The sequence below is a fragment of the Monopterus albus genome, unplaced genomic scaffold (genome assembly GCF_001952655.1).
Source record: "Monopterus albus unplaced genomic scaffold, M_albus_1.0 scaffold4.1, whole genome shotgun sequence".
In the NCBI taxonomy this organism is placed as follows: domain Eukaryota; kingdom Metazoa; phylum Chordata; class Actinopteri; order Synbranchiformes; family Synbranchidae; genus Monopterus; species Monopterus albus.
In genome coordinates this window covers 3,075,150-3,083,292 of record NW_018127884.1, presented here as the reverse complement: position 1 = coordinate 3,083,292, position 8,143 = coordinate 3,075,150, and the positions used below count along the sequence as shown (strand labels likewise).

Genomic DNA, 8,143 nt, shown 5'->3' with positions numbered 1-8,143 from the left:
TTTTGGTTTCATTTGTGTCACTTTGCTGCCCCCTGGTGGTGAACAAAGGGAACAATTTTATGTAGGGTTAGAATTATTTAGCGTCGCCTTGTTCTGTGCCATACTAATGTGGGTCCAAAGGCTAAAAAGCCTGTCTGTTACAGTCTAACCTTTTCACTGTTGACACTTCTAATGTGTTCCAGTATTAAATGTAACATGGCCTGACGGAACACATGACTGTTGAGTTTGAATTCCGGTTACTTTTACCTCCTATTTGTCATTTAAATGAATTTGACCAATTTAAAGGTAGGGTTGGTGATTCATTCCAGAAGCATTTTGGTACATTTCTTGAATTTCTCTTTTCATCCTGATGGTAATGAATACATTAAATGCACTGACAACATAAAAAATATCTCTGGCAGCAGCAGGGCTGAAAAACACCTGACCAATAATTTTACTCGTCCCAAGCAACCTCCTTCCTACTTGCGTGCATTCTGCCCTTGCACTCACTGCCTGAGGCAAGAGTTTCCCATAAGGCGTTGCACTTGCAAGCGGATGTTGTACCGCTGTTTTACAGCTAAAGCTAGCGAGTTATGGCAGAGAAGGTAGCCACAGCAAAGCTCTACAAGTACTCATAGCAGATGTGCCTTTGAGAAAAAAAAAAAAAAAAAGTTGATTTTAAATGATTGTGCCAACAAAACCTTTTTGTCAAAAATCAGCAAATAAGTATTACATTCTTGTGTTGACTGTGATGGCTGCTCTCTGTTGCAGAACTGGGCCCCTGCAGGCTGTGAGAAGTTGGGAAAGTGTCTTAAAGGGCCCGTGTCTGATCCCTGGAAGTGCGAGTGGCCTCACTGAGTATAAAACTGCTGAGAAGAATCAGGAAGGAAACCCTAGAGATGTGCCTTTCTACAGAGTAACATACAGCCTTATTATTTAAAAGAAAATATTTGATGTTTTAAGATAGTTTGTGGACAACACAATGCTGAAAAAAGCCATAGAAACACCAAGGGAATTGTAACAGCAGAACATTATGGAAATAACTTTTATAGCTGTGATTTTAATGAGCCAAACAACTTCTACCCATTTTAGAAAGTCACTGCATCAAGAGACATGATTCATTTAATGATGCAGAGCACATAGGGAAATGCATTTATTCTGATCAGTCTGATATTTTACATACTTATTGAAAAGGGGAGGGTTTATATACATGCTGCACTGCAAAAGTGTTTTTAATAAAAGTGTTTTTATTGTGTTTTACAAAGACTGAGTCTGGTATATGTAAAAAAAAAATTTTTCTGTGCATAGAACTGTATGCATTAAGTGCTTATAGACACAGGCTTGAAAAAAAATTGAATAAATGAGTTCTATGAATCTGGCTACAAATACCTGGCTTGTAATTTCACTATGAATTTAATAGTGAACATGTCACCCAACACCTAGTGACATGGTTGCAATTGAGTTATCCATCATAATGTCGTATAAATGCTACTATCTTAAATACGTCTGCCACAAATGTTTTTTTTTTTCTTAATAGAATTAGCCATACTCTGCCTGCTTATAATGGATTATTGGCAGAACAATTTTGATTGTCCGTGTAGTATTGCCTATAAGAGACAGAGGACATGAGGTAGGTCGTCTTTTGTTTTTGCACAACGTGCAAAGTAGCTACTTGTGTAGAGATGCAATCATTTCCTTTTCAACTTCTCTCAGGAAGCTGCTGGTTTCAGGAAACAAGTTTTACAAATGAAATTGCACCGTGAGTTGAGAATCACAAGAAACTAACAGCCATGGATGTGGACACGGCTTTTCTCAAATCCACAAGGGGAGTCCTGAAAGTAGCAGAGACGGTGAGACGCTTGCACATCATCGCAACTTGGACAGTTTTGCACTTTTCTGTCGAAGATTTTGGAAATGTCCTGTACACATTAGAAAGAGGAATGTATGGGATAAGGCAATAACAAATTCACACCACAACTTTTGGTTAAGTAGCTCGTTGATAGTGACTCAAGTCAACATACCACGAGCATTCTAGAGACTAAAGGAGCAACTGATCTGTTGCTTGTATAAAATTAAATGTGGAAACTCTCAGTAAGTCAGAAAGCTGATGATGTGTTCCTCTTTCTCTACATGAAGTGCACGTAATGTCAAACATGTTGTATGGAGGAAACCAGTGAGTCAGAAGAGATAATGTTCTGGTCTCTGCTGGACGATTAGTGAAGCATGGTATTTCAGTTAAATAGTTTATCTAAATGTTTCATCATTGCTGTTTTCTGTTATTTCAGGAACATTTTTCTGTGTATTGTCTCCTTTTCTGCTTTAGGTGACTCTGTTAGTAGCACTTGTGTGTTTTGCTGCAGCTTCTACACCAACGTACATTGCGGCTACAGTGATGGAGTTTGTGATCACTTTGCTTCTGCTGTTGCTGTACCTACTGAAACTCAACAAGATGGTGACTTTCTTCTTTTGGCCTCTCATTGTGGGTGGTGTTTTTTTTAAATACAATTCTAACATAACACATAGGCCTTGTGCTGAAGAGAGCGGTATATACTGTACATTTGTTTTTAAAAGTTCTTGTTCTTAACTTCTCCTCTTTTCTGCTCTCCAGGATGCTTTCAATTCAGTCTTTGCAGCATTCTACTTTGTTGTCTTGAGCCTGCTGGCTCTGACTACATACACTGTCACAGGCACATTGGTTGGAGGGGTGAGAGGAATTTCTTTATAGCTGCATTCTCAGTTGTGTGGGCTAGTTTTGATGTGTTTATTTTCCCTTGTACAGTGTCGGTACGTTTAAATGTCCTGTGTGCATGTGTTGTTGCCTAACCATATGAGGTCCACACGCTGGATGGCATGGGCGCTGCAATGTAGTGTGGCCCTCGTGAGTGGACGGTCATGCACGTTGATGTTGTATGTCAAAGTCAAATAGTTGTTAGGTAAAAAAACGAGGTTGTGCTGAAGAAAGTTAAAAACATGGGCACCAAACATAGGCATGTTAAACATATTTTCATGTTGTATAAAAGTAAAACAGCTACTTAAAGGGCGTTTATTTTAAGATCTGCTCTGTGTTTGCAGATAGTTGGTCTCCTCACTGCTGGCCTGCTGTGTATGGACAGCTGCACACTCTTCAAGACCATCACATTCAACAATCACAGAAGTGAACTCCCAAATGAAGCAGCACATGAAACCAAATAAGAGTATGCTATGTAAACATTACCAAGTTGACCCCCCCCCCCCCCCCTCCCCCTCAGCCGTGAAATCTGAATAACTGAAGGTAATGCAGGCTGGAATCAATAGGCACAACTATCAATAAAGATTTTTCGTTGATTTGTGACAATGAGTGGACATTTTCACTGCGACTCCGATTGTACTGTTTGCAGAAGGGGTGTTGTATTGAGGTATCGCATTTCACATCTGGAGAAGGCAGATGTTGCGCTTTGAGAGTTGGCGCTGCGTTTCCGCGCTATCATTGTTTCCGTTTCCACCTCCGAGACGCCTCACGCCTCCACATACCCTTTTTGTTTTGCCTTCAGTCCGCTACGTTACTTGTGGCTTATGCTTGCTGAAGTTTGAGGAGAGAGAAAATCTTTTTCAACAATGGGGGACATCGAGGCTCCCGGCCCGAATGGGCCGCGCCAGGCTGTCCTGCATTCTATTCTTCCGAGCAAAGAATTCGCCTCCTCCACGAAAGGAATGCTGCTTATTGCTGAAGTGGTGAGAAACGACCAAACCAATAACTTTTAAAACAAAACGAATCTACTGTGCCATTGTTTCACCTAGTGCGCACAACAACCGAGACGCGCCGCTTTTTGGATTCTTTCGTTTACCTTCTGGTTTCTGGTATTTATGGCCGATAGAGCAATGCTATGCTTTGGTGCACGTTTAGAAATAGTCTTCATTTTGAGTACAGGTCAGTCAGTTTCCGGCACAAAGTTTACATTAATAAAGGGAGGGGCAGTAAAGTTTTACAACAACTACGACAAACCACTAAAACTTGGAATAAACATTTTTACTGGACTACGGGCAGCGACACACCGCAGGAAGACTGCTTTGGCCATCTTGTTCATTGTTTAGTGTATCAGAGATGAATAACGGTCTGAATACTATATAGGATAGAAGCTATAATCTGTTTTTACTGAGTGTCCAAGTGGACTTCCAAAAATCAGGAACTGAAAGACTGTGCGCCTGCGGTGGGGGTGGGGTGGGTCGGGTCACTAGCAGATATTTGAGGGGAGGGTCTTTTTGCTGTAACTCTATGACCCCTCACATTTGTGTCATGTGACACTTCAGCTCATGTTGGGCTGTGAGAGAGCAGACGTGTTCCTCCCAGTCGCATCCATCGTTCTGTTTCCATGACATGAAGCCTGTTCCCACCGTGTGGATGTAGAGCTGCACGGCCCACTGCACTCACACACACAATACAGCCTCTTTACGGCCACCCCACAGTGTGACCCTGATCTTTCTGTAACCCATTTAAACATGTATTGGCTTCTGCTGATGATAGAAGATGTTTGGCCTGCTATGTGCATGCAGGTGAGAGTACACACATTGGTTGAACTTGTGCAGAAGACACTCAGCGCTTTGGGATATTTGTCATATACTGTAACCTCCTATGCAGGTGTGGTAAATGTGCAAAGTCTGGCTCCTCCTACCTATTTGGTAGAAACTGAAAAAATCAGGAATTTATTTATTGAATGTGAGAATTTGCTGCTTTTGATGATCTCATCTTGAAGCTCTGACCATTTTTTCACTATTACCACGATCAAGTTGGTGTTAAAATGCTGAAATTGACAATAATACTACTAGTTTGCTGCTGTAGCATGGTTCAAACCTCCTGCATGGTGTAGTCTCACTCCAATATGAAGTAAACAAAGAATTTGTATTACCGATGTGATGTCTTGTACTACACTGCTCCTCCAGTGCAACACAGACCAGAACCTCACTGGATCCCCGACAGGACGCTGTTCAGCATCTGCATTTTAGCAGTTAAGGTTCAGTCAAGGTGGGCTTCCCACCCTCAGGCTGGCGTAGGACGACTGACTGAGACCAAAACAAGATGGCCGGATCAGTTTGAGATTATAGTGTCTGGACTTGCTTTCATTTGTACTGATATGCACCTGGCTCTTTTAATGGAAGCAAACACAGCAGACTCACTTTACCTGCATTGTGCATTTTTAAACATCTTTCATTATTACAGCTTTGAGTTTCAAGGTGTTTGCACAGTTGTGTGTGTGTGAGAGAGAGAGGGGGATTTGGTGTAACAGACTATGAGCTTGGGTGAATAAACATTGGCTTTTAGCAGCTGTATCTCCTACAGGAAGTTGGCCTGAAGCTGTAATTCACACAGGCTTTGAGGCAGCGTGACAGCAAAGAAGAATATAGTAGTTATAATTTGGATAAAAAAGTAAATTGCCTTTAGCTTTGAAGTGTTTAGAAATGAACAATGTAAAGACTGTTGGACTGATACAGTAAGTGTCCTCTTCAGTGTCTCATTGATGTAAACATACAGTACATGTTGCAGCCGTTTCTCCCTCTGTTTAACCGTCTTTGCAGGCTCTGTCCTTGGTATCATTCGTGTGTTTCGCGGCATCCACAGCAGCAGCCTTTGTGACAGTCCCCCTACTGGAGTTCCTGGCTGCTCTTTTCCTGTTGTTTGCTTACTCGACCAAGTTCAATGAGAGGTTTAAAGGTTTCCTTTGGCCTCTTATGGTGAGAGAGAATTTCTAATAGAAATGTAGCTTTTGTGCATGAACACCTCCAAGTGCTAAAGGAAGAAAATGGCAACATAAAGTTACATTTTTCCTCTGACTCTGTTCTTTCAAAGGATTTCATGAGATGTGTGACGGCCTCCATTATCTTTTTCACCATCTCCATCATTGCAGTGTCCAGATATTCAGATGGCGCCTCCAAGGCTGCTGGGGTAAGGTCGACTCTTTCTCATCATAGCTTACTTCGGCATAATTAATACATGCAGCACACTTCAAATTTGTCCAACAACCATGCCTCTATTTCACCGGAGTTTTTCCACTGCATTCTTATACCTCTCTTCACAGGTATTCGGGTTCATTGCCACTATTGTTTTTGCTTTAGATTTTTATCTAATTTTTAATGAGCTGGCAAATTTCCTAAAGCAAGGAGGGGAGTCCCATGATGAGCCATCAAGACAGCAAGGTAATTTTTCTTTTTTTGCATTCTAAAGATGTAAATACAATTACTGAGGTACAACAAGTTCTGAATACTAGGCTGAGTGTAATTTAGTTAGAAACTGGGTCTGTGCTGCAATTCACAGTATAAACTGGCCACTTAAATGTAATAAAATTCTTTAATGTATGCCAAGTTAAACCTTTTTCATTTTGATATTAACTGTGTATTTTCATTAAATTGTGCCCATAATTGTTTTCTGCATTGCCGGGACTCGGTCTCAATAGTTTTATCTTTAATGTTCTCACATGGTTTAAAAGATGGAAGTGTCTTTAAGTGCACCATATTTTCGATTTGTTATGTGCACTATTTGACCTATAGTACATATAATGTGTCAACAGAAAGTGCACACAGAAACACAGAGAACTAACACTCATTCTGATACCAGAAGTGTTTTTCACTTGTTTTCTAGACGAGTTCTCAGATTCTGATTCGGACTGAGACCACAGGAATCTTCACCAGCGGTTCTAAATAGCGGCACAAAACAACCCAGAGCAAAAGAAATGTGCTGCTGCTGCTGAGCGTCCATCTGCAGTGACCTGCAAATGTTTCCTCATGCCACAAGGTTACATTAATACCAGTTTGTACTGAAATCAAAAATCAAGGTCACATTGTTTGTTGGCTAAGTATTTTGATTCCTTAGTAGTTGGTGGAGACTCCGTGCAGTCCTAAAGACCCACACAAGCCCCAGATCCTTTGCAGTTGAAATGGTTTTTGTTTTTTTTGCTGCACATTCAGGGATGGAAATGCATTTCACACATTAATCATATTCAGTCTCAACTAATTCATGCCCAATCTCATGCACAGTGTTTTAAAGGATTTGGGGAAATATGTAAATGCCACTGTCAACCCGATATTTAAATGATCATGAAGCTGTGAAATTGTTCTGTACCGTGTTCTTAGAAGCTGCTTGTGTGGGAACCTACAGTATGTTAAATCTGAAATAATAATGACTAATACTGACTTCTGACCTGTACCTGTGGATCTATTTAGATGTTTTCAACTACCAATAGTAACAGAGAACTAATAATTAACTGGTATTGTAATAAAAATATTCCAACCCTTTTAAATGAAAGTTAAAGTCAGGAGGCCTATGTACATTTATAAGTTCACAATTTTACTATACACAAAACTGTATATAGTAGAACAGATAGCAGGTTGGCTGGTTACAACCTCTGTCCAACTGTCTTAACTCTACTGGAGTGTAGTTTTGAAGAGCTTCTGCTTTTATGCGTGTTTGTCTGCTGTACTGTACCCTATGCAACCAGCGTGTGTGTGTGTGTGAGTGCACGCATAACACTGCATTTTAGCCACTTCAGTATTATTTTAATATCCAATACGTGAATCCCTTTTTTAAAAAGCATCTTTTTGCTTTGTATTCACTTGTTTTTTCAGTTCTTCCACTTCCACTGCTGAGAAACTAGATGTAACACAAGCTACACTGCATGAGTCTTAGAAGAGCACTGTAAATTAACAATAGATGGCGGAAACCTGGCGTCAGAGGCCTCGGATTTCTATGTGGAACTTCAACTGATGTGAGCAACTGGCATATTAATAGTCAAACTGCCTCCCTAGTCATTATTCACCACCGTGCCTTGTATGAGAGAGTTCAGGAAGTTTGGTACTTAAGATGCTTCGTTTATATTAAAGATTTAGTTTGAACTTTGTGATCATGTATTTTTCCAATAAAGGTTTACAGTATGCCCCTAAATTGCATCCACAAGGAAACCTTTATATACTTAGATTATCTGACAAATTCAATATCACCAAAACTGGAAATCTGCGGTTTGCACTGGGCAAAAAAAACAACAAACAAACCTACAACCATGTGCCGAGTGTAAACAATACATAAATCTCATAATACAGAACCTTTTGACAAATGAGGCCTCTCACTGGAGTTTTGACACATACAGTATAAAGTTTGTTAGTGACTGTTTTGCCCTCTTGTGTAAAAATGTTTGAATAA

At 40.4% G+C, this 8,143-nt stretch overlaps 3 protein-coding genes across 6 annotated transcripts in view; all 3 read left to right on the top strand.

Annotated features, from left to right (window-relative positions):
• galns (galactosamine (N-acetyl)-6-sulfatase) overlaps positions 1-1,272 on the top strand; it is a 22,118-nt gene extending 20,846 nt beyond the window's left edge. The window contains 1 exon segment of the mRNA XM_020610998.1: positions 751-1,272. Within this exon segment, the coding sequence (XP_020466654.1) occupies positions 751-837 (87 nt within the window). The 3' untranslated portion in view covers positions 838-1,272.
• Positions 1,273-1,366: 94 nt separating this feature from the next.
• cklf (chemokine like factor) lies at positions 1,367-3,272 on the top strand. 3 transcript variants are annotated; one of them, XM_020610956.1, is made up of 5 exons: positions 1,367-1,609; positions 1,693-1,829; positions 2,303-2,431; positions 2,588-2,683; positions 3,056-3,272. In XM_020610956.1, the coding sequence occupies exons 2-5, from the start codon at positions 1,770-1,772 to the stop codon at positions 3,242-3,244; spliced, it is 474 nt and encodes a 157-aa protein (XP_020466612.1). In that variant the 5' UTR covers positions 1,367-1,609; positions 1,693-1,769; the 3' UTR covers positions 3,245-3,272. The 3 variants fall into 3 exon arrangements, with proteins under 3 accessions (XP_020466612.1, XP_020466603.1, XP_020466620.1); XM_020610947.1 differs by having other exon boundaries at positions 2,303-2,458; XM_020610964.1 differs by having other exon boundaries at positions 2,303-2,458; positions 3,052-3,254.
• A 132-nt stretch (positions 3,273-3,404) lies between these two features.
• LOC109965673 (CKLF-like MARVEL transmembrane domain containing 3) lies at positions 3,405-8,120 on the top strand. 2 transcript variants are annotated; one of them, XM_020609887.1, is made up of 5 exons: positions 3,405-3,690; positions 5,530-5,685; positions 5,801-5,896; positions 6,030-6,147; positions 6,590-8,105. In XM_020609887.1, exons 1-5 carry the CDS (start codon positions 3,574-3,576, stop codon positions 6,616-6,618), a joined length of 516 nt encoding a protein of 171 aa, XP_020465543.1. In that variant the 5' UTR covers positions 3,405-3,573; the 3' UTR covers positions 6,619-8,105. The 2 variants fall into 2 exon arrangements, with proteins under 2 accessions (XP_020465543.1, XP_020465552.1); XM_020609896.1 differs by lacking the exon at positions 3,405-3,690 and adding an exon at positions 3,702-4,509 and having other exon boundaries at positions 6,590-8,120.
• The last annotated feature ends 23 nt before the right edge of the window (positions 8,121-8,143 follow it).

Excerpts from the sequence above, each read along its gene's own strand:
- cklf (XM_020610947.1), top strand. The coding sequence starts at position 1,770 with ATGGATGTGGACACGGCTTTTCTCAAATCCACAAGGGGAGTCCTGAAA. Across the intron at positions 2,459-2,587 it reads TCTTCTTTTGGCCTCTCATT|GATGCTTTCAATTCAGTCTT; the intron begins GTGGGTGGTGTT and ends TCTGCTCTCCAG. Across the intron at positions 2,684-3,055 it reads CAGGCACATTGGTTGGAGGG|TTGGTCTCCTCACTGCTGGC; the intron begins GTGAGAGGAATT and ends GTTTGCAGATAG.
- LOC109965673 (XM_020609887.1), top strand. The coding sequence starts at position 3,574 with ATGGGGGACATCGAGGCTCCCGGCCCGAATGGGCCGCGCCAGGCTGTC. Across the intron at positions 3,691-5,529 it reads TGCTGCTTATTGCTGAAGTG|GCTCTGTCCTTGGTATCATT; the intron begins GTGAGAAACGAC and ends CCGTCTTTGCAG. Across the intron at positions 5,897-6,029 it reads GCGCCTCCAAGGCTGCTGGG|GTATTCGGGTTCATTGCCAC; the intron begins GTAAGGTCGACT and ends CTCTCTTCACAG.